The sequence below is a fragment of the Sphaerodactylus townsendi genome, linkage group LG04 (genome assembly GCF_021028975.2).
Source record: "Sphaerodactylus townsendi isolate TG3544 linkage group LG04, MPM_Stown_v2.3, whole genome shotgun sequence".
In the NCBI taxonomy this organism is placed as follows: Eukaryota; Metazoa; Chordata; class Lepidosauria; order Squamata; family Sphaerodactylidae; genus Sphaerodactylus; species Sphaerodactylus townsendi.
Window position 1 is genome coordinate 34,152,556 of NC_059428.1, and position 27,631 is coordinate 34,180,186.

Here is a 27,631-nt window from a genome sequence, read left to right on the forward strand (position 1 = left end):
TTAGTGTTAACAAATGAAAATGCAGACTTCTTTTTTGGGTTCAGACTTGTGTGACTGGAAAAAATCTGTAGAACTCCATCTTCCTTTTAAAACTGTCATACTTCATGGGGGAACTTCAAGGAGCAAAAATAAGGTGGAATTCAAAATTGTTCAAGCAGAGATAGCATCAGTGTTGAATTTGCTCTGTTCACACAAGGGTGTGTGGTTTTTTTGGGGGGGGGGTACTGTGCCTAGTTCCTCCTTTCTTGAGCCTCCATGCTGCGTTATTAGCATGTATTATTCAGAAAAGGCCCATAGTCCTTACTTACAGGTTTGGCACAGGGGGTAATATCAATTCCACAGGAGGCTGCTGGGAGAAAGGAAAGATGGGGAAGGTTTGCCTTTCAGGAAAGGTGGGTAGAAATGCCTTAAGTAAATTTCACTCCAACTCATTCTTTTCAGATTTTGGTTGTCAGCTCCTTATATGTAAAATACTTCATTTAATGCCATAGAGTTTCAATTCTTGTGTCCTGTAATTTGTGTTACATGTAGTGTTTGGGAAATATAGGGGGCTGGGTTTTTTTGCTCCAAAACAATTATCTTTTAAAAATGTATTGTATTGTATAAATGTTTTGTATATGTGTGACTGTGTGTGTATTTACTTTAAGAAACTGTGAAGTTAATGCATTGTTTTTCAGACTGTACTCTGTTTTGGGGATAGGTGCAGTGGATTCAGGATCTTCCTCCTCTTCATCATCATCTAGTTTTGTGAATGGTGCTACCAGCAAGAACCTCCCTGCTGTTCAGACCGTTGCACCCATGCCAGAGGATTCCGCAGAAAATATGAGGTATACTTCATAGTTTAATCTAAAGTGGGGCAGAAGGTGGACCTTTGACCATTCCAGTGGTCCACCTAATGTTTCCTGGTTAAGAGATTGTTGGAAAGAACTCTGGACCCAGGTCGGTCTTTGTTTCATTTAGCAAGACATTTTATATACTACTAAGCAAGAGTGTATAGTTGGCTGGAATCAACATTATTTACACCTTAAATAAATATAAATTATGCTGGCAATTTTTGAGGTTCAGATATTTAAAGAAAAAGTCCACATAAAACTAATCGATCCATTTTAACATGTCCCTCATATAATGAGTAGTTTAGTTCATATTAATCTGTTGGACTAAGACTGTGGATACAAGAGTTCAAATCGACGTTCTGCCATGAAATCATGTTCTCTTCGGCTAATTTATCTCACAGTATTAAGTAGATAAGCAGAGGACCATGTGTATAGCCCTGAACTCCTTGAAGACAATAATGATAAAATGTGATAGAAAGATATGATGGTACATTTGTCCATTTTTATTGATAAACAGTGTATAAATCTTTAAATATATATATAAATAAATGTAATTTATTAGTCTGTCCAGTTTAGAAAACATTAATTTTCGTAACGTACCAAAGCCAAATTCCAAGCCTGCTAATGTTAGATACTTGTAATATCAATCAAGAAACATTTTTCTATTGTTTATTCTTGACTCCATGTGAATCTTTCATTTTGTAGTCCCTTTTATATCAAACATTAAATACTAAGCTCCTCAAGGTAGCTTATGTGCTATAAAACACAAAGACATAGCTTCCCCTATGTAGGTAAATAGAAATAATAGATCAAAACTCATTCTAGATGTTATCAAAAGAAATATCATTTTATGTTGGTAACATTTTGATTGTCTTGAAAAGCAATTCAATATTATGATGAACAAGCAAGAACCTGCTCCATTTTCTCCTCACAGTATTTCACCCTCCTCTCTTGGCAGCCCTCATATCTTCTCTCCTTTTCCAGTTATGCCTCATCTTTCTCCACAGTAGGAGGTCCAGAGTATCTTATATTGTTTTTCTCACTTCCATTTTATCCTCAAAACAACCCTGTGAGGTAGATTGTGCAGACAGATTGTGACTAGCCCAAGGTCACCCAGATGGCTTCTGGGACAGATTAGGAATTTGACCCTTGGTCTCCAGTATCCTAGTCTGGGATTCTTATCTACTACACCACATTGGCTTTCAGCTTTTCTGACTCTTCCTCCTGGCAGCCTTTCCTTGGCAAAGCTGTTTCTTAGAAACAAAAGGTGAAAGGAGGATATAATCATCTTCAAATGTCTACAAAGTTGTCATAAAGATCAATTGTTATTGAGGGTAGGTCAAGAGGCAGTTGATTTAGGTCATGGGAAGGTTAAATATTTATGATTATCTTCCTGACAACAATGGATCATGTCGCTTGGAAAAAATATAGAACCTTCTTCATTGAATAATTGTAATAGGACACTGAGTAAATACTTTCTGAGGAGTTCAATATAATGGATTCTGCCTCTGTATACAGGAAGTTGGACTATATGACCCTTACTGGAAAACTGTAATTGTATGATGTATTGCATACATTGATATTTTCCCCCCAGTAAATCCTAACAGATCTAAGGTTTTAGGAGGAACTTCAGTGGCCAAGTTAAGGGAACAGGCTAATCTCTTTTGTACTTCTATTTAGTTTCAAAGAATGTGGAAGAGTAGATGACTAAGGGAAGATGTTTACTTCCCCCTGAGATACAATACTCCATGTAAAGTATGGTTGTTAAAATCTGATCTTTATCCAATCTGTCAGGCAATCCATCTGAGCCTCTTTTCTGTAAAAATATAAACACATTGCATACCTAATTTTATCCTTGCTTGCATATTTATTGGCGCATGTGTATAACCTTTTTTTTTTTTTTTAAATAAGGGTTTAAGTTTCACTCTCGGTTTTTCTCCAGTCAATTTGGAACTTATCTTTATGTGTTTTTCAGGGTATACAAACAGTGGTGTGGCTCTACATTAATTCTTTTCTTGTGAATGTTGGAGTGAATGTATTTATGCCATTTGCCTAGTTTTTCTGTGATCAACAATGTTAAGAAGAGGACCTTCCCTTAGAGTCACATATATTTTGTTCTAAAACATATTTTCCTGTTTCACCATCTAATGCATCATGTGACTCTGTTGAATATCTTGTTTCATGGAGTGTTCATAGATGGAAAGATTTCCCCCTCCTAGCACTTCCTTATTGCTGAGTTGTGTTTTGTTTAAATAGCGCAATAAGCAGTTGCTAGTTTTTAAATGCTGAAAGCTTTATGATGTCTCTAGAGGTGAATTAAATCTACAATAGACAGCAAACCTCATCTACCAGAGGATATGCTCCTCATCATAGATATAATGATCTCATTAAATGTCAGAAATGTTTAATTTCTATAATTTCTGAAATTCTATTTTTCATATTTTAGTAGGCATCTTTCCCAACCTATTTGCATAAAATCATATTTTTCTGTGTTATTGGATAAAGCTGGTATAGCAGATGTCTTGCATCCCAAATTTTGGAAAAGATCAGATTTCAAAGTTAAAAGATATATGAGGATCAACGTATTTTGCTTCTACAAACAGAAACAAGCAATTTGAGTGAACTTCCACTGTTCCATCTTTGAAGAACTAAGGATAAATGGGTGTATTGTCGAAAGCTTTCATGGCTGGAATCAACTGACTGTTGTGGGTTTTCTGCGCTATGTGGCCATGGTCTGGTAGGGGTTTTGCTCCCAAAAGTTGCTCCTAGATGCCAGCCATAGATGCAAGCAAAATGTTACAAGCAAAAACTACCAGACCATGGTTATACAGCCTAGAAAACTCACAACAGCCACCTAAATGGATGTCAATTTCTTTACCATACATAAAATATTACTGTTCAGGTGTGTGAGCTGTCAGATTGCTGATACTAGTGAAGATAAGATGCTAATAATGATACTAATAAGAGTTTTAGTCACTGATTGTACTACTTTATAGTCAGCTTGAAGAATTTTCTGAGGTCTATTGATAAGTTATGGCACAATCATGTCTATTTGTTTCTCTGGTTCTTTATTTTCTCTAGCATCACCGCAAAACTTGAGAGAGCTTTGGAAAAAGTGGCCCCCCTCCTTCGGGAAATCTTTGTGGATTTTGCCCCTTTCCTGTCTCGCACACTGTTGGGCAGTCACGGACAAGAGCTTCTAATAGAAGGTAATTGGATAATTCTGGGTTTTAGACTTAAAAAAAATACATATGTGGCAAATAAGCCAGTTTTTAATTTTTCATCAACATTTATATGTATTCATATATTGAGAAACTGGTAGATTAAACAGTAAAAAGGGAAAGTAAAAGCCACCTTTACATGAGTAAGCCTGTGTTTTTAGACTAACATTGGAAAGACAGCAGATCTATGTGCACAGAATGTTTTTAACTGAAGGATATTCATTGTACACCCATTTATGCTATGTTTGGCATATCTGAACGGTTGAGTTCTTTTTTTTAAATGTATTTGTGACTTCTATATCAGGCCAGCAGATCATTGGTTTGTTCTGTTTATGGCCCATACATTGTTTTCACGCCCAGATTGATTATTTCATATGATACCATACAAGAGGAATTAAGGCCAGGCACACAAGGAACCGTTTTATAAAGTGAAATCTTGAAAAAAAGAATATTGTGAAGGAAAAAATGTTGTAAACACTGCTATAAACTTTCATTAAAACAATTGTTCAGCCTGTTCTGTGTATACTGAACAACCAACCACACAAATATTGGCTTGGAAATAACGTCTTAGTAAAAACTGAGATCGTTCTTTTCAAAATAAGCCTAAATTAAAATGAGCATTTTGTGTGTGTGTGGATGACACTCCAGTCCTACTTTTCTTTATACCACATACTGGACTTCCTTCTACATTAAATTCCACTTAAATTTACGAGAAAAATAATTTATTTTTTTCTGCATGGAAATATTTTTGCTTACTATTATGTATGTTGCATAAAAAGCTTTTATGCCATAAGAATTTGTATTCCTCTTCAGATGGAAATGCTTCAGTTATACAAAGGTTTCTAATTCTAAAATAAATTATTTTTCACAAGCTGAGTCATCTGTTTGTTCCAATTTTGAATTTTTACTTTCTTTGTTGTGGCATTTCAGATATATGTAGATAATTTTTCCTTATTTTAGCAATTAGCAAAAAAACAATGTGTTCTAAGGCGAACATAGATTTGCCAGAGTTTTGTGAAAAGAACTTGTGTTAAAATGGGAATCTCAGCTTAGAAGGAAACAGCTTTGGGAAGCGTCTGTCTTACAAAGCCACATCCTGGCATATGGGTTAGGCACCAAGTGTTTGGGGTTCTATACTGCCGCTTACAGATACTAAGTCAGTGGACTATGTTACACTTGATCTTTACTTTCCTCAGCAGTCCTTTCTGATCCCAGGAAGGTTTGTTTCTGGGGTTGTCCATAAGGATAGGATGAAATTATGCGCGATTATGTACCTTTCACACTCCCCACAACAATCCATCAGTGAGTGTGGCTGTTGGCCCAAGTGATCCCTTGACTTCAGGAATGAACTTTGCTGGAATTAGAAAGAAAAGCAGTTTGGATTTATACCTTGCTTTTCTCAGCCATAAGGATTTTCAAAGAGCCTTACAAACTCCTTCTCTTCCCCTCCCCACAACAGACATTTTGTGAGGTAGGTGAGGTGAGAGAGTTCTGAAAGAACTGTGACTAGCTCAAGGTCACCCAGCAAGCTTCTAGTGGAATGGCGGGGAATCAAATCCAGTTCTCTAGGGCGGTTTCCGCACAGGGAAACAACAGCGCTCCAGGGACAGGGAAAAAACAGTCCCTGGGGCACTGTTCGCACAGGAGGCGCTGCTGCATCGCCATCCTGGCTCCCTTCAAGAGGCTGCTTCTGAAACTCGCTCGGGGGGGGGGCGAGTTTTATGGAATACGTTGGTTGCCACCCGTTGCCGAGTGAACAGCAGCGGGTAGACGTTGGCGTATTCCCGTGGCGCTCCCGAACAGCTGCCTACCTTTTTCCTGCCTTTTGTCGCTCTGAGGAGGGAAGGGGACATGCCTCCTTGCCTCCGTCGCTTTAGCCGTCTCTCTGTCCAGGGGGCATGTCCCCTTCCCTCCTCAGAGCGACGAAAGGCAGGAAAAAGGTAGGCCGCTGTTCGGAGGGCTGCGCAGCTGTGCGGCGCGTGCTCCTCCAGCCGCACAGCCTGTGGGGCTGTTCGTGTGAACGGCCTCAGGGCTTGCATCGGCATCAATCATGCCCATGCAAGCCCGCAAGCCTGCATGTGCAGAAACCGCCTAGATTAGAGTCCACCGCTCTTAACCACTACAGCCCACTGGCTCTCAGGGACTGCTGGATCAGGGTTAGTTACAAATTTTAACTTTAGATCATTACTTAGAATACAATAGGCATGAGAGTTTGGTTCTACGTTGTTGTGTAAGTTTGCAAACACGTACTTTTCAAAGTGTTCAGACTTGAGAGGAACAGCATATGAATCAAGGCTTTATGCCCAGAATAAATCCTAGAACAAATGGAACAGTTTGCAACACTTATTCTTTGGAATGCTCAGGAAGTGTCCAACATAATGCCTCCAGAAGAAAACAAATTAGATGGCTTAATAAAGTCATGGGAGGTTCTTATAATTATATCTATTTACCACATCCTAAAACCCTTGAATCTCTCAAATCTGGGGTGCAGCAGGACTATGCAACAGGGAAGCGAACATGGGAACAAACCACAATTCTCATTGACCTTAGCTATCAGATTACTGGCTCCAATCTCTTGTTCTTTTAATTTTCAATCACAAAAAAAAGATTAAAATTGTCCAGTTGTCAGATTGTTTTCACAAAGGTGGATTCCACACAGCATAAATATAACATCTTTAGGACTTTATAAAAGATCCATTTTGGCATTTTGTGTTGGCGCAGCTAGGGAGAACACAAGTGTTGCCAGCCAAAACAGATCTTTTTTCCTGCCAACTGCATGGAATTCTCTTCTCAGCTTCACAGTGGCACCCACCATGCAGGACTTACATTAATATCCAATTTTTAAAAATATGAACATTTAAAAACGTATTCCAAAGACCCTTCAAAAATTATTTTCTCTCAGTGGAATTTATGTAAGTTTATGAAAATAAATGTTCTATACCCTTTTCTGCCAAAAGATGACAGTAGAACTGTATACTCATCTGCCGTATGCTGGCCCTTCTTTGTTCTAGAATGCTTTGCTTGGGTCCTAGTGCCTACCTAGTCCTGTTTTTTGAAATAGTAATAGCATCACCTTCCACGATCACATCAGTATTGCTTATCAGCCTTCTTGTGTGCAGTGTATTGTCGAAGGCGAAGAAGAAGAAGAAGAAGAAGAAGAAGAAGAAGAAGAAGAAGAAGAAGAAGAAGAAGAAGAAGAAGAGGAGGAGGAGGAGGAGGAGGAGGAGGAGGAGGAGGAGGAGGAGGAGGAGGAGTTTGGATTTATATCCCTCCTTTCTCTCCTGCAGGAGACTTACAGGGGCTTACAATCTCCTTGCCCTTCCCCCCTCACAACAAACACCCTGTGAGGTGGGTGGGGCTGAGAGAGCTCCAAAAAGCTGTGACTAGCCCAAGGTCACCCAGCTGGCGTGTGTGGGAGTGTACAGGCTAATCTGAATTCCCCAGATAAGCATCCACAGCTCAGGCAGCAGAGCTGGGAATCGAACCCGGTTCCTCCAGATTAGATACACGAGCTCTTAACCTCCTACGCCACGGCCACACAGCCTGGAAAACCCACCACAACCACCCTCTTGTGTGCTTTCACAAATCCATGCTTCTGCAACTATCCAAGTTGATCTATACTTCTGTAACCTCATGGTTGGAACACTGCAACACTCTCTATGTGGGGCTGCCCTTGAGGACAGCTCAGAAACTACAAGTGGTCCAGAATGCAGCAGCCCAATGGTTGTTAGACACTCGTCTCTGGGAACATATGCTGCCTGTTTTGAAACAGCTACACTGGTTGCCTGTCTGCTTACAAATTTTAAGATTCAGGTTAGGACCTTTAAATCCCTTCGCAAACACCCACATATTTGAAAGACCGTCTCCTTCCTTATGTCTTCCAACTACAGTTATCAGACAACCATCTGTTTGCTATCCCACCACTTAGGCTGGCCAGTTTGGGAACAAGCAGAGCCAGGCTTGTTCCACTATGGTTCCTCCTCCATTGAATGGGCTCCCTGAAGAGGTGATGGGAGCCCCCTCCTTGGAGATCTTCAGGAGGTGCTGAAAGGCTTGGCTTTTTGCTAGGGCTTTCAAAGCAGGTATCTTTTAAGGGGACGGAGAGAAAGTTTTGGGGATTGTTGTTTTATTTTGGTTTAATTGGAAATGTTTTTAACTGCTATTTAAAAGCCAATTTGAATCACAAGGAAAGGAGGGATATTTTTAATGAATAAATCATTCCTAGATACACTTCTATTAATTTGAGATCTCTGTGGTCCAGGCACTTCACATGCACCAAGCTTGCAGATAGTTATAGCATTTTCCATCTTCCTATGATTGCTTATGTCAAAAAAGTAATTTATTAACTGTTCGAAGAATTTCTATCTCGTGAGCCAACATTAAACTGGGTACAGTGGTGTTCAAAATTGCATGTCAATCTCATTGGAAAAGTTTAATTGTGTGTTTCATTCATATCACCTGTGTATTTTAGAAATTCATGAATAGCTGCTCTATAACATGCCATTTACTTGATAAATACTTCACAAATGTGTAGAAATATGTAAAAGAAAAAACAAGCTGGATAAGTAGTTTTGTCCATTGATCTGAGACATTGGGAGGGCATCTTCTTGAAGTTTTTCACTATTTATAAGACAACATGAGTGCCGTAGTTAGAGTGTTTCCCAGAAACTCATGTTCACAGACTCTACTCTGACATGGAAGCTTACTGTTGGATCTTGGGGGGAAGATCCCCCACTCCCTACCAGCCTGAGGGGGGAAGTGGGTTATAAATATCTAAATGTTCAGTAAATGATTTTTGTTCTCTTATACTTCAAAATATGATTCAAAGCAGCTTGCTTTTCATAAGTTCTAAAATACTAACACAGGATAATAGTTGGTTCTGTCATGTCTATACTCTTCAGCATAAAAATGTTAGTTCAGTCAGCTGAGGTGAGGCAGTTGAGAAAACTGTATGCTTCCGCATTAAAATATAATCCCGAAATATAGTCCCGAACCATTACTGTGTTCATTATTGAACATGGTACTTTGATACAATAGCATTTATGGCAAAATATATGTTTACTTTCAAACGAATGAGGGGAGCAGGGCTGTATAGGCACTAGGACCCAGATGGAGATTTCTACAATAACGAAGGTCTGGCATGCTCTGTTCTGTGGTTGAGGAAATACAGTCTACTAACATCTTTATGTCAAACAAAGTATAGCTCTGTATGTTAATGTGCCAGACAGAGAATAAGTATTAATCCAAACCTGTAATGTTTTATTCAGAAGGATTGATTCTATGCCATCTTAGAGCCCTTCCAAAAACATGGATTTGGTCAACATTCAGCAGAAGTGTTTAAAAATGATTAGTAGACAATTAAATGGACATATCTGTAAATCATGGGTCTTTTAGATAATTCTCAAATACCAGGAATGAACAGCAGTGGCCTAATCAAGAGCTTGTTTTTAGACTTCTTTGTGACTGCTGATACTATCTCTGTTGCACTTGATAGACCATTGGTCTGATCCAGCCTGGCAGTATGGTGCTATCTTGTTCTGAATCCCAGGTACATTTAGAAGATTTGGGAAAAGCAAATTTGGGTCAAATTAGGGGTAGATGTTCCTAGGACACTTGCAGTGCAAGCTATAGAATACTTTCTTGGGACAACACCTCACTGAATAGAGCTGAATAGGTTTCTTAGTACAGTCCTTCTTCCTACATCATGGGAGTTAGGGATTCAGCACCACCTGCAATGTTGGAAACTGCATAAAATTCCCCCCACTTCCAGTCCAGGGGCGGGCTCTTCCTTCCTTCTTCAGTCCTCTGTCACCTACCACCAGCAGCTCTGTGCCTCCTTGACCTCACCCCTGCCCCGGGCCTCCAGGTAAGCAGAATTCCGGCATTCTGTAGGGGGTAGGGGTGACTTTCCACTTGTAATCTGGAAACCTGCAAAGTGGAAAGTCACAGTGTGGGAGGGAGAACTATAAACCTTTTTTAGAATTATTCTTTGGATTTGCAGCAGGCCATATAGCAAACCTGACTTTTTTTTGTAAGGGAAAATATGGCTATGTGCATTCTTTAGTGGCCAGGTACTAGAAACAATATTGCTTATCGGATATTTTTCAGAACCACCCAACTGCAAATGATGTAGATAGTAGATACATAAACTTGAATGTAGACTTCGATATGTCACATATGACTTTTAGATCATGCATTGTATGCTGGACTTGCAATGTGACTGGTTCAAAGAGTTATCCAGCAAAGAGATTTTTGAAAGATGGGGTGTGTCGTTCTTGCTCGTGATAACGTTCAACAATTTTTGAAAGACAAGCTAGTTACTTTATAACTTCCCGAATACTGAAGATACTGCATTTTCATAAGTACTACATAGAACACCCCAGTTGGGTTGAAGACTTCATTGTCTCAAGAGCAGTTAACATCACAACTTATATATATATATGGCCTAATTATCTCCATTTTAAAGTTGATAGTTTTTAGAAACAGATATGAAGCAGGCCTTCATTTGCACTGGCAGCTGCAGGAGTAGTTGCTGCTAAAAAGACTATAAAGCCTTAAATGAAATGTGGTAACACTTCTCTTTTGCAAAATTTGTTTTCCATTTTATAGTGATTCCTTCACAAGCAGAAACAAGATGTGCAGTCTGTTAGCTGTATACAGCCTCCATAGTTAATGGGACTTGATATATAGCTTGGGCAGAGCTTTCCTTTGTTTTAGTTAATGCTGACATAAGAGATGATTGCTGAAATGGAATACCTGCATATGTCCTTTCAGTCTTTGTAGTTTCTGGAATCTGAAATGCTTCTGATAGGGAACATCTTGTTCCGTTAAATATACCTGAAGAAGTGCCACCGCATATTAAGTATGCCAACAGTTTTTGGTCGGGGAAATGATTAAACGTGAATGTGAAAAGGTCAAAGAGGATGTTCACAATAGACTTTCACATCTTTATATACCTGTGGAAGCAGTGCGCAGGGTCTTGACAGTTTCTGTGCTTCTTGGCAGGAGATACTGTTTGACAGAAGAGTTAGGGACCTGCTTCACAGGAGGAAGTGAGAAGCAGTTGGTAATGCAAGAACTTTTTATCTTTTTGGCCACAGCGCAATCTGTTTTGAACATCTGCCCAGGGTAGGTAGGCAGACCAATCTCTGTATTGCATAGCAGCAAGCTTCAATGACTCATTAGCATCTGACATTTGAATAACTTCTAATGTTTGAACAATAAAATCTAAAATTTGGAAAGTACTGTGTTCTCAATTTTTGTCTTTATTTTAAATAATTAGTATTGCTTAACATAGAAATTTTGTTTGTGAAGTAATATTCAGTGCTACAAGAATCAATAGCCCTGAACTAATTTTATTTATGTACAACATAGAATCTCCCACAGTAAAACCAAACAAAGGGAGCAAAATTAACTACATATAAGTAAACTACAATTTACACAGGCTCCATCAGTTTTAAAAACAGCGGTTAATATGATTAAAAAGGGTGTCCAACGAGACCCATATTTAAAGCCCTCCCCAAGAGGGGGAAATGGTTGATCCCCTTAATATGAAGGGATCCTAATATAAAGGAGCAAGAACAAGATAATAGTTTAAAAAAAAAACTTTGAAGAACCCTACTACAGATTAATAAATGGGCCACATGCCATTTTCTTTGTCATCTGGGATATTAATATTGTGTATCTTTTTTTTCCAGTCCATTCTCACACTCCGGTTACATAGAGTGGAGAGTATATTGACTTGATTTTAAAAAGTCAATTTGAAAATGTCTCCATTATTTAATAGGAAAGAATAATATCAAAATGAATATAACAGGAAAACTTAGAATGGAGAATCTGAAAATGATGTGGCAAGAAAACACATTGGTATACATTTTTAAAGCCCACTTTTATAATGAGCAATATAAACAAGGAAAATAAAATAAAGTACAAATTTCATATGGGTAGGCAATAAGAAAAAAATCTTGACCATGTTAGTGTTAAATGTCAATCATCCAGGTCCTTAAAAGGTTGAAGTATTTTCTGAAACTTCACCTTTGCATTTTTCTGGAACAAGGAGAGTAAATCTCTAAAGTACATGTTGGCAAATTGCAGCCTGAGAGTCACCTGTAGCCTATTTTAGCCTAGTCAGAGTGGCATTGAATTTTCTTGAGTGCTTTTGAACAGAATATCTGAATCCATTTATTGATATTCCATTTACACTTGAAAGCCCATGTGTATCCTGTACTTACAACATTGTGCTGCATGAAGGGCAAGACGTGCATCTTGAAACACAACTGTATCTCCTAAACCTGACACCAGTGAAATAGCAGTGGTGATAGAATTTGGCCCATACAAAGGAGTAATGAACAGCTACATTTTCAGACTGAGAACTAAACAAGTTGCAGTGAAATCTATTATTGGATATCCTGAGGATTTTTAAATTGGCTAACAGAATCTACAGGAGGCACCAATTCTGGTCTATGATGTGGAAGAGGGGATCTCTCTCCTGCACATCATAGTCTGCCAGAACAGATTTTTGCTCCATTGGGAGATCATGCAGATTACCAGAATGTTGCTTTCTCCCTTGGGTCAAACAGGAGCTTTGGAAAGCCTTTTTGGTTATTAAACAGCACACCTTTTTAGCATGATCTGAATTGCGTTTATGTATGTTTTTACCAGGCAAGATTCTGGATTATCCAAAATCTCTTGTTTAGCGTATTGCTGAAGGCTTTCGCAACCGGAATCAACTGTCTGTTGTAGGTTTTCCGGGCAGTGTGTCTGTAGTCTGGTTGTTTTTGCTCCTGACATTTCTTCTGCATCTATGGCTGGCATCTACAGGGATATGAAACGTTTGGAGCAAAAACAACCAGACCACAGCCTAGAAAACCCACAACAGTCTCTTGTTTAGTCTTGAAATTTTACTTGTGCCGTACTGAATTCTTCCACAGTTAACACTTCCTCACAAAATTTTATAATACAGTCCTATTTAGTTAAGAAGGAGAAGAGTTTGGATTTATATCCCCCCTTTCTCTCCTGCAGGAGACTCAAAGGGGCTTGCAATCTCCTTGCCCTTCCCCCCTCACAACAAACACCCTGTGAGGTGGGTGGGGCTGAGAGAGCTCCGAAAAGCTGTGACTAGCCCAAGGTCACCCAGCTGGCGTGAGTGGGTGGGTACAGGCTAATCTGAATTCCTCAGATAAGCCTCCACAGCTCAGGCAGCAGAGCTGGGAATCAAACCCAGTTCCTCCAGATTAGATACATGAACTCTTAACCTCCTACGCCACTGCTACCCGTTAATTTCAAGTATTCTGAATAGGATTGTACTATCAACCAGAACTATAATTCTGAACTATGTCAGAAATATATTTGTGTTGATCTTAATATGTTTTCTAATTAAAGTGAGCCAGCCTACTGTGTATCTCAGTGGAATAAATTGGTTGGATTAAAAAAATTAAATTACAGATAAGAACAAATATGCCATATTCAAGATAGATAATCCATAAGAATATATTTTAGGATCAACATCCTGTGAGATGTTCAAGAAAATCCATAAAGTTGCACTCTTCTTTTTTGCTAGTGAAGAACATCTAGTAGACATTCTGAGGTTTTCAGTTCCAAATCCAGGCCAACAGCAGAGTTAAAAGTGTCCTTATTTTTCAATCTTATCCAAGTATATTTGAAGTTGGGCAGCTATCACCCAGGCATTCATCTTCACAAGAACAGAAGGCTAACTACCAATGACAATTTGAATCTTTCAGTTTAAACTACCTCCCGGAGTGGTTGCTATGTTGCATCAAAAAAAATGTATGCCACCATTAAACTACCTCATAGGATTAAGTGCGGGTGTAATATATTGAATTATGAAATAGAAAAATGTGGTATAAAAGTATGAGCAGAAGTAGAAAACACATGTTCTTCTGGTTCTTAAAAGTTTAGTGGGAAAATGTTAAACTTTCAGCCTGATTATTAAATTCTGTAGCTTAACAAATGCCATGTATGTAACAAACACAGTCTAATATGGAGGATACCTTTTTTTGGTATCCTAGTCAGTGTGCAAGAAGCATAGTTGGGCTTTAAAATAGGATGACAGATCCATGGGAGATAGGTCTGTCAGTGGTGACTGGTCATGATAACTAGTGGGAACATTCATAGCTAGAGGCTCCATTGCATAATGTGCTAGGAAGTAGCAAATGTCTTTTTTTTTGGGGGGGGGGGGCGTCTAAAAAAACTTTTAGGGTTCTGTATCAAACAGGCTGAGAGCCAGCATGGTGTAGTGGTTAAGAAGGGCAGACTCTAATCTGAGGAACCAGGTTAGATTCCCTGCTCTTCCTCTTGAAGTCTGCTGGGTTGATCACAGTTCTCTCAGAATTCTTTCAGCCCACGCAGAATACAAACCAGGGCTGCCCTCATTAGTATTTGAATGGGAGACAACCAAGGAAAACCAGAGTTACTAAACAGAGGCAGTAGCAAACCATCTCTAAACATGTCTTGCCTTGAAAACTCTGGTGGATTCCGCACAGCATAAATATAACATATTTAGGATGCTGAAAAACACAAAGCAGGCAGGAAGCACTTTATTTCTCTTATTCTTACTTTCATTTTTGCTGTTGATGCGCACCATTTTGTAAACTGCAGCAGAAGTTCTCTGAAGGTTCCCCACAGAGGTTTCCTCTGCTTGCGGCCCATTGTTTGTTATTTCACTGTAAAAAGTAGATGACCGAAGTTTGTTTTGCCTAGCAATCCTGCACACAAGTCATTTTCCTTTTTTGATTTTGAGGGGGATGTCTGCGAAGCTACAGCGATACAATTAGAGAAGCTGCAGTATGTGCATATTAGTGTCGCTGTAGCTTCGCAGACAAAACAACAACAGAAATGAAAAAATGATACATGCGGGGATCACTAGGTAAAACAAACTTTATTCATGTACTTTCTACAGAGAAATCGTGTGTGGATGAGTTGTAAGCAGAGGAAACCTCCAAGGGGAATCTTTGCGGAGAATCTGTTGCAGCACACAAAAAGGAGGGCTCGACTGTGAAACTGACAACAGCTCTGTGCAGCAGGCGTGAAAAAAATTTGGCTGACAGTGCTTGTGTTATCCTGTGCTGTGGGAACAAAAATGCAAAAACAGATATTTTATAACATCCTAAAGATTTATGCTGTATAAAATCTACTTCTAAGGGGTCACTATATGTTACCTGTGACTTAATGGCAAAAAGCAGTCTTAGATATGACTGCAGCTAGATTAAAAGTTTGCTATCTGTGCCAAAGTTGTTTGGCAATCAGTATGGCCCCGGTCCAATATAAAGTGGCCCAAAATCATGTGCACAACAGAAAAAGTTAAGTGCATTTGATGCAGGAAAGGAAACAACATAGAAGGAATTATCTATTAGCTGAAATAGTGATAATAGGAAAATAGAGGAACTTTACAAAGTACCAAAATTAATTTTTCCCATGTTTGTTTATTTAGAATATTTCTGTGCTGCTCCTTCTAGCTTACTGTTAAAAACCACAACGTTAACACAACCAGTTGCAGTTAAACAGCATAAGAACTATCCACAAATCTTAACACAACCCTCCCATTAAAAGTCTGGGTAAATAGATTTGTTCTAGCTTCTTGGTGCTGTAAGGTTAGTGTCAGGAAAGCCTGAAGGCATGAGGGCATTCTTAAGGTGAGGTGACACCACAGAAAATGCCCTGTCTCCAGTGTCTACCTGCCTTACCTCTGAAAATGGGGACACAGAGAGCTGGGGCTGAGAGACAGATCTGTAACAGTTGATAGTATGGGAGGAGACAGTCACTTAGATACGTTTGCTGCAAGCCACTTAGAGCCTTAAAGGAAAGAACTATCACTGTGTATTTTGCCAGTGCAGATCTTTCAGTGCAAGGGGTGATTCAATTCCGGTATCTAACACCTGACAGTAGCCTGGCTTCATTTTAGACCAGTTGATATTTCCAGACTGTTTCAAAAGCAGGCCTATGGAGAGTGCACTACAGTACTCTAACTGGAATGTGACCAATACATGGATCATGTGGCCAGATAATTTCTTTGCAAGGGTGACTGCAGCTGACAAACTTCCTATAGCTGATAAAAGGCACTACATGCCATGGAGAAAATCTGAGCCTCCAGCCGCATGCCAGGATCTCGTAGCCACGAACCTATCCCTTAAGGAGTGCAATCCCCTCCATGACAGGCTGCTCCATAGTCGCCGAGCAGCTTCTACATTGATCAACAGCATAACAGTCCTGTCTGAACTGAGCTTCAGTTTATTGACCCTCATCTGTCCCATTATCTTCTCCAGACACCTGTTCAGGACTTCCGCTCACCCATTCAGGAGAAATAGAGTTGGGTGTCATCCACATATTGGTCACACCTCACTCCAAATCCCTGAAAGACTTCTCTCAGTAGTTTCATGCATATGTTCACTACAGGAGCTTCTCTTCAGATAGGGGAAATGAAGAACAATTACAAATACAGAAGGCAATTTATATTTTAGAACTAACTGGGACATTTAAACGTAAGAAGCGCTAGATCTACCTAAGAGATATGAAAAGAACTCAACTGATACTAGCAATTAAAATATATCTTAGACCTTAAATTAACCTCACTTGTTTGTACAAAAACATACTCAAGCAGCCTAAATTCTGTTTTAACAAAATGTAGCTGTGAGGGAATAGCTATAGGGCCATTGTAAAGATTCATCTTGTCACACCTTTAATTATTGCTTTGTATTTTTACAGACATGTAAATCAGAGCGTTTTCAACCTGATCTTTAAGGAGTGCAAGTCAATCTATGACAGAAGTTGGCAATATTTTTGAAACAATTTTACTTATTGTTTTATACTTAGAAAACCCCATGTCATTGTTTCTTGTCATTTTCAATTTTCACAGAATTCATCACTTCACATATCAACCACGGTGAGGTAGCATACATACTCCAAAGGAACCATTAAAAATGCAGGCCTTCTTGCATCATTTACCCCTTCTCTTAAACACTACTCTGGTCCTAGGCCTTGAATGAACCCTCTTGTCTGGAACATCCTGTTTACATCACACTGTATCAGATAAATTTATACCTGATTCAACTCCCTCTGATTTTAAATGTTGGGTGTGCTACCTTTTCCTCTGCACTCCTAGAAATACTCTATTATCATTCAAGGAATATTAGTGAGAATTTCCAAGGATAATTTCCAAGTGAGAATTCCCAAGGATAATGGTGAGAATGATAAAGGGGGCTGCAGTAGAAAGAGGGTATTAACAAAATTAAGTACTCCCTTCAGACCAAAGTGCCACTCTGCTGGTAGAAAAGAGTTTGGATCCAGTTCTCCAGTTTTTCCCCCCTTTGCTCATAGGCACTCAGATTCCCCACTTTTTGTTGGGTGTTGTTTCTTGTACTACTCTTCTTTGAGTCTCTGTACTTTTGATATCTAACCATACTCCTTTCAGCCCCTCCTTGAATTCAAAAATCACGGGCTGTTTTGAGTTATAAACATTTTTGTATTTGGATAATCCAAGTCTTCAGTTTAAAATGGTATAGATAAGCTGTGCTCTTAACTTCAGTCAAGTATTTTTGTTAGGCTACAGACCATTGCTAACTATCTCTTCTTTAAACTGTATGATGCCCAATGCAAAATCTCTGATAAAGATACAGTTGTATCTATTCTGCCTTGTCAGCTGCTGTTTTATTCCTTACCCTTTACTTGTGACTTTTCCATTGTTCTTCACATTATGTTTTTGCCCTTTGGGCACATCATGTTGGTTATTTTGAGTTTACAAGATCAAAGATATTGTTGTGATAGGTGCACAGAATAAGACATCCAAGATGTAGGAATACATGTTCAGGAGACTATCAAGTCTCTAAGATATATAAAATAATGCTGCACATGACTCCATGTTCCTTCTAAACTGGTTCACTAGTATTGGGAGGAGAAAGAATAAAAAAGCTGGGAATGGCGGGGAAGACATGACTGTGTTGGGAAACGTGACCTTTCTTCTGTTCATGTTCTCCCCAGATACCTACTCCCCAGAAGAAAAATAGTAAGGAAAAAGTTATCTTCAGTGTGGAGTTAAAGGTCATTGTGGCATCCGCCAGCAAGTACATCAGTTTTTTGAGCAAGTTGGGCCATTCTGTGGGTTTCTTTAAGGCATATTCTTATGCTTCATGTGTGAAAGTACCTTCTTTTGTAAATGTTGGTAATGTTGGAAGAGGGCTTGTGTGCAAGATTGCAAGGGGATGGGGAAAAGATTGTGGCAACAAGAATGAACTTCAAAGGTCCAAGACAGAAGAGTTTTTACTAATAGCCAAGATGACAAACTATTAAACTAGCAGTGACATCTTAAGTAGACGTATGTTCTTCTAATCAGTGGGCACTAAGTCAATATAGCTCTTGCAGTAGTAACTATAATCATGTTAGTTACGAATGATTTTGACTGTATTACCTTCTGTTTAACCCTTTTTTGTCAGATGGCCAGTAGTTGATGTGGTTTGCAGGTGATAAGTGTCCCATTAATCTTTTTTACTCTTAAGCAATTGAGCAATGAGAGAAGCTGATCCATTACTGCAATTGTCTCTTTAAATGAGATTTTTATATCCACCTCTTATTTCATTAATTAACTGTCTCCTTGTAAATCTGATAGAGTAGAATTCTACTGGTTTCCTACAGCTTGTTCTGTCTTACAGTACAATAAGATGAAGTTGTTAGCAAAGTGAACATAAAAGAGTTTTTATTCATTACCTGTAATAAATGTACAGAAGTGTACACTTTTGTCTTCAGTGGCTCTTTGTTCAAGTGTATTTGAATCATTCTACATAGTGATTAAAGATTAGAGCTATGATTTTGTTAAAGGAATTATTTTAATTTCCAGAAAACTATGCATATCTTTTAAAACACCGTACTTAAGTTCTGTCCTATGTTTTAAATCTATCCTGTTAAAGTTCACAATTCCTCTTTATATATAGCTCACAATAAGCAAACTACCGGTACATGTTTATGTAAATGCACCTGGGGCAAATACAATAGAGAGCCTTTTTTTCTCTATGGAAATAGTAAATCTATGTTGGTACAGTTTTAAGATGTTAGCATTCTACTTAGTTATGCATGTTTAATTTAAAAAATCACTTTTGTCTAAAATATTTGTACTATCACATTGATTACTGGAAGAGTACAGGACAAAATGACTTTCCTGACTGCTATAAATAGAAAATATACATTCATTTGGGGTAGAAAATGAATGTAATTGTGGGATAATACTTTCTAGATTTCTGCTGTCTGTCAAAAAGACTTGGTGCATTATCTTGACTGCACTAATATAGTTGTCATAATGAAATCTTGGAATTTGCTGTGTTATATATGCTTGAACCTCACCAACTGACTCTCACACGGAGCATCAAAACTAAGATTATTGCATGTTAGCAGAAATCTGAAATGAGGCAGATGCATCATCCAAGACATTTTAATTACCACCCCAAAATACACTTATTTGTGCCTCTCCCACAAAATTGGACCATGAAATATACTCCAGATATATTTCCACTAGCTCTAAAGTGGAAATGTGTGCACATTTAGCCCAAGACATGATTAATAGAAAAATTGAAAATTATTTACCTTACGTTGAGAACACCTTTTGATAGTAGCAGAAACATATAGACAGTCATGGAATTCAGCAGGTTCGCACCACTTTGGTAGAACTGGTTGTTAAAATGGCGCTTGTAAACAACCGGTTGTTAAATTATTTGAATCCCACCACTGGAACCGGGTTGTTAAATTATTTGAATCCCACCACTGTATATAGGGAATGGATTGTTAGACTGTGGGAGTTCAGTTGCCCTTTGCATATTTCAGTTAGCCATAGGAATAGCCAGTACTAGCCAGGAATGTTACCTGAATGTAAACATGTTCATGCATTGTTCCTAAGAATGAGGAATATGAGTGTTTTCCAAAATAATTATTCTGTTTCCATGCTAGTTGAATCTCAGTATACTCTCAGCTTTTGAAACCTTGATGACTGGTAAAGTCTGACCATGATATCTCTTCCTTCCCCCCTCCCCCTTCTTCATAGTACGGGGCACATATCTGCAAATAATTCAGCTGCTTCTTCTCAGTGAAAAAGCTGAACTTTGGAATTCATCTAATCCAAGACACCCTGATTATTAGAAACGATGTTGTCTGGAACATAATCAAAGTACAGGCTGTGAAGTTGCCCTCATAATAAGAGACTCAGCACTCCAACAGAGACCTAGTGAACCACACCTGGGAAGAATGTCACACTATGGAGCTTTATTGCTTCTTTTTGAGTCATTCTTGGGAGATTTCCAATAGCAGCTAGGAACATAGATCTGGGCTTGAAGAATGCAAGCTATTTTTACCATGCCCCCCCTTTTTTTGTTTTCATCCATACTTTATAGTTTAGTATAAAGCTATTTAAACTGCATATTTCCTTTGACATAGCCTTAACATACTGATTGCATCCTGTTCTCCATGAATGTATTAAGCAGGTGTGATTTAGAAAAAAACATAGCCCTAGGCTATGCTTGTTCGTGTACTTGATATGAAGCCCCAATGCACTCTATTGCAATGTATGCCATTATATCATTATATACTTACATTATTTTTTATTGTGTTTCATTTTCAAAATTACAAATGCGCACTGGCCTTTTGTTTTCTCATTCTCTCTAGTGCATTTTTGTACCTATTTTCCCTGATACAAAACTCATATACAATTTTGCTAAGGATTATTAGCTAGGATATTTTATATTACCCTTGTAGGACTCAACAATGTCAAGCCTCTTGGTAATTTGAGTGCACTATAAATAGTTGCTTATTTTGGAATGATTCCGCTTTATTGTTGCTGCTTTTCACAGTTTAGCAGAATTAATGTTTGTGTTTCTTTTGTTGTTGTTTTGTTGCAGGCTTAGTTTGCATGAAGTCAAGCACGTCGGTGGTCGAACTTGTTATGCTGCTTTGTTCACAGGTAAGATGAATTCTAGATTTAGCAACAATGCTTTTGCGTTTGAATATTGCGTAGTATACTTAAGTAGTCAGTAATTATTACTCTATGTTAAATCAACTACTGATCTGTTACATTGAAAGGAAAAATCTTTTACATATACCAACCATTGTAGTACAGAGACACATTCACATGCTGAGATAAAAAACCTGTGCCATTTATAATTATTAGAATCTCTAATTGAGCCTTTTAAAGTCCTGTTGACAGGCTGTCAATTATTATGCTTCTTTTAGTATGTTTCTCCCTCCATCTGTAAAAACACAATACTTTGCCAACTGCAACATCTAACAATGTGTGAGATTCTTAACTAGACTTAATGTGAGCTACAGTAGTCTACCACATCCTTGGTAATCAACCTAGAAAACCAGGAAAGGTGGCAGGAGGATGTTTAAGGTGATAAATGTATATTGCAGGGTGGGCATACAGTGCCCAGAATAAGGGGACATTAGGATCTGAAATCTGGGTTGAGATGCTGTTACCGTTGTAAATCGATAATTAATGTGAATTTTGTAAAATATTTAAGTATGCCCTCTTTTCATTCATTTAGCATATTCTCCACATATTATCAATAAATAATAAATAAAATATTAGTCTTATATGTGCTTTTCTATTGCCATTTTTTGTAACGAAGATATACCTCAGAACAATTTTCACTTACAAAATGGAGATTCTTGTCAATTTAAAGTATTACTCTTAATTGCATATTTTGTCTAAATTTCTCTGTAGGCTGAGCTTCGGTTTTCCTTTTGCTTTCTAATAACAGTTTGTAGACACAAACTAGTTTAAATAGTTCATAGTTAAAAGCCAGTATGAATTACAATTAGTTTTGGGTATTTTCTTGACTTACCTGCTGTCTGCCCCTCTGCAGGCTGTATTTCTTCAACTTGGATCCCACAAGGAAATAATTAGGTCTGTTTGTTGTTGTTACCCAGACTGGATATTGGCAAGGGAAAGCCAAAAGAAAACAAGTCCTTGGCAGGAATCCTTACTAAGAGGTTGAGCTATAAAAACTCCTGGAGGAGTCCTGAAAAAAATGTTACCCAATGGTGAAGTCCTGGGTTCAAGAAAAATTATGAAATATCCATTGAAGCCGCTGCATTTTTCTTAAGGCAGAACTTCAAAATACCTTCAACTGCGCCCTTCGTTTTAACTGCAGTTCACAAGGATAATGTGGAATGCAGCATTAGGGTTTAGTGTTTTTTGATGGCATCATCTAATCATAGGTTTAACATTACTCATTTGCTGGCTCCAGGAATTCCTGCCATTAAGGGCTCTAGAGATGTAACTGGCCTCAAATATTGATTGAGGGAAGAGTAAGAAATTTAAGCTCCTCCGCTTTCCCCCCCTTTTAGTTATCAGAGTGAAGCTATGCAACAAATGCAGCTACATTATGTTTGTGTTATATTTTTCAGAGGTAGTAAGGTGGGTTGGTAACTAATTCACTGTCCCCTTTACTGTCTATTCCCAAACATGAAAATAAATGTTTTGTTTGTAAGCTGACTTTCTCAAAAAAACAGACTGTCAGTCTTTTAGATTCTGAACTTCATACTTTAAGCACTTAAACAGAAGTCTCTAATGGGTTTCCTCTTCTAATGGCCTTTGCTGTTTCAGAAATGGGAATGAAGTAAAGAGGGATTAGGCACAGTACCATATTCTGTTTACTGGAAGGATCAGAATTTTTTTTTTTACCAACTTAACCATCTCCTTCAATAACTTAACATTTAGTGAAAGCACTATTGTTAATTATTGCTGTGTTGATTCGTATACTGTGATTTTGTATGAATTATACCCTCTTCTGAGGAGTGAAGCTTAACAATATTTTTAAAAATCCATGTCATAAACTACAAAAATACTACTACAAATGCATAAACTAATTATAGAAGCCAGGATGCAATCTTCAGAAATTCCTCAGTACTGTCCGCTAACACCTAAATCCTAAGTGCTTCCTTGGCTTCTACGTATGTTAGTCCCAATACATTACATCGCACAAACTTACCTCATTCCATTCTTCATATGGCTGTACCCTTATCCATTTATCCCAATCTGCAATATCCACCATACTGTCATTTTAATTCCCTCAGGTTGAGATTTCTGCTATATGCCATGTGCCATGTTCTGTTTTACATCATACCAAGTAATGATCTAAAATTTGCATGCATAAAAATAACAAAATATCTCCCCAAGAATAGGTGGGAGCATTTCCCAGCTGCTCAGCAGCACATCTTTTTTTAAAAAAATTATTATTGAATTTAGTAGACCGCCCTACCACAAAGGGCTCATCAGCCCTTTAAATCTGCCCTTTAAATGTTAAACGGGCCATTATTTTAAATGAGAAGACTATATCTACCACTCACAAAATAGTGTTTCTTTGGAGTTTAAATGTCTAATGGGCCACTGCCCAGTTTGGGGAGGGGAAGGGGCTCTAGTTCAGTGGTTCTCAACCTGGGGGTCACGACCTCTTTGGGGGTCGAACGACCCTTTCACAGGGGTTGCCTAAGACTCTCTGCATCAGTGTTCTCCATCTGTAAAAAGGATAAATGTTAAGGTTGGGGGTCACCACAACATGAGGAACTGTATTAAAGGGTCGCAGGATTAGGAAGGTTGAGAACCACTGCTCTAGATAATGCAAGGTATACCTTACCTTCAAATGCCGCTTCAGACTCCAGTTTGCACCGTGAAGCATCATCCATTCTTCCCACCCCTTTCTTCTTGCATGACTTTCTACTTGCATGACTCAAGTAGAGCTTAATTTTGGTTGTATCTTAGCTGATGGATACCATGGACTACTTAAAAGTTCTAGACCAAATCAAGCCTAAACTGTTCCTGGAAACTAAAGTGACTAAACTGAGGCTATTTTACTTTGGTCACAAGAGTCAATGGAAAAGACAATAGCGCTAGGAAAAATTGAAGACCAATATCAGGAGGATCCAACAAGCGGAAGCCACAGCCATCAATTTACAAGACTGAGCAAGGCTGTTAATGGTAGTCTGTTTTGGAGGGCATTAATTTCTAGGGTCATCCACAATGTGGATGGCAGGTAAATAGCTTTGAAATCAAATCTGGCTGGATATGTTCTTGCAAACACAGCTGATATTTTTTCTAAAATATCTTAGTGTCCACTATTACCTTGTGCATTATAATATCCATTTCCAATCGTTATTGTTGGAAGTTTTCAAATTGCATTTTGTGATACAGCAGTTAAGTATTGCTTGAAATATGAGCAGATTTGATTGTGTGTCTCAAAATTAATTACATTTTCCAGTGTGTATCTTCAAAAAGATAGATGATTTGGGAAAGCTTTTGAAAAGATTTTGTTTGCATAAACCAGGGTAACAATAGACACTGAAAAAGGAAAGGGAAATGCAAAGTTTGTTTTCCTTTCATTTGCTACAGCAAATTAGATGCTTTTATGCTCTTTGTGTTGGAAATTCCATGTTAACGACTACAGATTAGCAAGGATGTCAGAATTTTTTTCTTAGCCGAGCTCCTGAATAAACTTAACATTGCCAGCGGCTCATGTCCAAGATATGGTCTAAATTTACGTGAAATATCACATTACAAACGTCTGAAGGTACATGTCATGGATAATTCAGTTCATATGGGCAGGTTTTTAGACTCTGAAGGATATGCAATCAAGTCTGTTCCCCCAGAGGAATTCAGTCTTTGTAAAAAAAAGACGTTTCAAGCTTTATGGAACTCCTATAGGGATTCTGCAGTATTTGGTATTGAGAAACGGCTGTTGTTCCTTTGAATTTTGGTTGTTGTTGTTCCTTTTTTAATAGCTTTCCATCATTTCTGATAACATTCTGCGTTTTACAAATATGAATTTGAGCCTAAATTATATCAATTTTTTTCTGTTTATGTGACTCCAGCAGATTTTAATGGAAAAATCATGATAAATAATGACATGGTCAATGCATTTGAATGAAGTTAATGTTCAGGGGTGGGGGAGGTGATTGAGTGGGATTAAGATGTTTTTGACAAGATCTGTCCTTTATTAACTACTCTTTGTTCCTTATAGCATAGTTTTATATGTCACAGCTGGGATGTTGCTTTATAAGAAGGCAGATTTCTCAAATAAACCATGAAGTTATCCTTATAGTTTGATTTTTTTCCTTTTAGTATACTCTCCTCTTTGATACAGAGCAGATTTGGTTTTCAGCAATATTTCCTTTCTTGTCTTTAAGAACTGCAATAGCCTGTAATTAGTTGCAGATTGTGGTACATTTTCTTCTTCAAAATATCGATATGTTCAGAAACTGAATTATGTTGGCTCATGTGACTATTCACCTTTACATAACATATAAAGCCTTTAAAATCAGCTTAATTTGGCTGTTCCATATCTGCTGACAGTGATTTTTGTTTTTCTTAAACTGAAAATAGGTATTTCAGTGTAATAGATGTTACATATGTCGTGTCAATGAATTGGTTTCTTGAATTGAAATTCCAAAGCACATGTAATAGCTATCAAACTTCAATATTTTTAACTTTTCCAGCCAGAAGCATTTGACTTGCTCTCTTGATTAACTAAAGGAAACTTACCCATTATGGTGATATAACTTTGGGATTTTTAATGAAGGCTTCTAAATAAAGGGACATTTCTGACAGGGGGTAGCCTATCCATATCACCTTTCCTTAAGAACATGTCTGCCTTCAGACGTTATATAGCGAATGCATGAGATCATTCTAGAGGCACTGCTTTGGGACTGATGAAAAGGGGTTTGTGTTTTAACTAGAAAAAAAACATTTCTTCATAGTTAACAGATAAGAGTTCCAATGAGACTCTCAAAGGGAGGAGAACATAACTCCTTTTCCATCTGAGTTGTTAATATATTATCCTCAGAAGATGCTAGTGATGATATGTGCTGGAAGGAAGCACACAGGAGGACAAACTGTTCTGAATTATGAAGCTTTAAAAATGCTTAAACATTGTTAGTATCTTTGATATATGTTGACTTTGCTATCCAGATAGTTGGTACAGTTTTAATACATAGTCTCAGGTAGCTAAGAGCACTTTGCTAACACCAGCACAAGTAGAATTTAGTGAGGACTATACACAATTCACCAAACCAATGAACATAAGCTGACGGGTGAGTTTATGTGGATTTATGTGGAAGAGCTTTTGAATCCCTAAACTAAATTTCAAGAATATTCTTACACAAAGGGATGGACATTGCTTGGGAGAAGGGGAGAACAATACATACAACTTGCATCCTGGAGATTATAGGGTATATGATATCCCAAATACAGATTTTGTTTAATCATTTGAAGAGCTCAAATATCCTTTTAGCTTAAGGATTTATCACCTAGGTAGCGGGTGGTGATCTAAGCATTTACACATGTTTTGGTACCTGTGTCACCTCAACCGAGCATCGAGACGTGCTAATCCAGGGAATGTTTTACAAGTCTGGTTCCCATTTATGTGCGTACAGACAGACTTCCCAGTATACTAAGTACACAATCTATTTTGCCCCATAGTGAGCGAAAGGATGGAAATGAGGGTTCACTAAAACCTTTATTTTCTTTCTAAATTTTTTTATTTTGGGCTTTGGTTTAATTTTCTGTAGTTGTAATGAAAAACCTGTTCCTCCTGGCTTAGTGGCAGAACAGTCCTTGGTGCACATGAAGTTCTAAGTTTAATCTTCAGCATCTCTATGGAAGAGCGGGCATAGTATTGTGGTAAGAGCAGTGGTACTTGCTGGCTTGCAGAGTCACATTTGCAGTTACTGTCAACCAAAAGACCTATATTACTATGTGGCCTGTGGGCCACCCTAGTACATACAATACTTTTAGATAGATAGATAGATAGAATCTTTATTGGCCAAGTGTGATTGGACACACAAGGAATTTGTCTCCGGTGCATATGCTCTCAGTGTACATAAAAGAAAAATACATTTGTCAAGAATCATAGGTACAACACTTAATGATTGTCATATAGGTCTAGTAAGCAATCAGGAAATCAGCAATCAGGAAATCAAGTACATAACTATGGCCGTTTCCGCACGGCCCATTTATGACGGCCTGGGGGCGCCAAAAAAGGCGCCCCCAGGCCGCCATTCGCACAGGCGCCGCTGCTGCAACGCAGCAGCGGCAACCTGACTCTTCTTCCCTTTCCCCAGGGCGGCGTCAAGCCGCCCTAAACAACAACCCTTTAAAGGGGTGTTGTTGGGGAGGGAGCGTCTTCCCTGCGGCGCGGTGCGAATCACGCCGCCCGGAAGACGCTGTCTCCGATCTCCGCCCTACTCACGGTGTCCTCCTAGAGTAAGCCTGCGGCGTCGCAGCCCCGCCCACACTGTCCTCCGACCTCCAGGGGTCGGAGGGCAGCGTGGGCGGGGCTGCGACGCCCCGCAGCCGACGAGGAGGACACCGTGAGTGGGGCGGGGGAGGGCGCAGAGGCGGCTCCATGCGGAGCCGCCTGCCGTCTGCCGGCCTCCGCTTCTCCCGTTTGCATGCTTGCATGCGAACGGGCTTGCGCCCCCACACCGCCCGCACTCTTGGCGGCGTGGGGGCGCAAGGAGGCGGTGCGGAAACGGCCTATCATTTTTAAAAATTACTTTTTAATTCTGTTCATATAGAATTGTCTCCCCACA

The 27,631-nt window shown here is 38.7% G+C and overlaps 1 protein-coding gene across 1 annotated transcript in view; it reads left to right on the plus strand.

The window, feature by feature from the left end:
• Positions 1 to 27,631, plus strand: part of NBEA (neurobeachin) — a 387,749-nt gene that overhangs the window by 96,659 nt on the left and 263,459 nt on the right. The window contains exons 28-30 of the mRNA XM_048492774.1: positions 701 to 827; positions 3,915 to 4,042; positions 20,944 to 21,005. Coding sequence (XP_048348731.1) covers positions 701 to 827; positions 3,915 to 4,042; positions 20,944 to 21,005 — 317 coding nt within the window. The remainder of the gene's footprint in view (positions 1 to 700; positions 828 to 3,914; positions 4,043 to 20,943; positions 21,006 to 27,631) is intronic.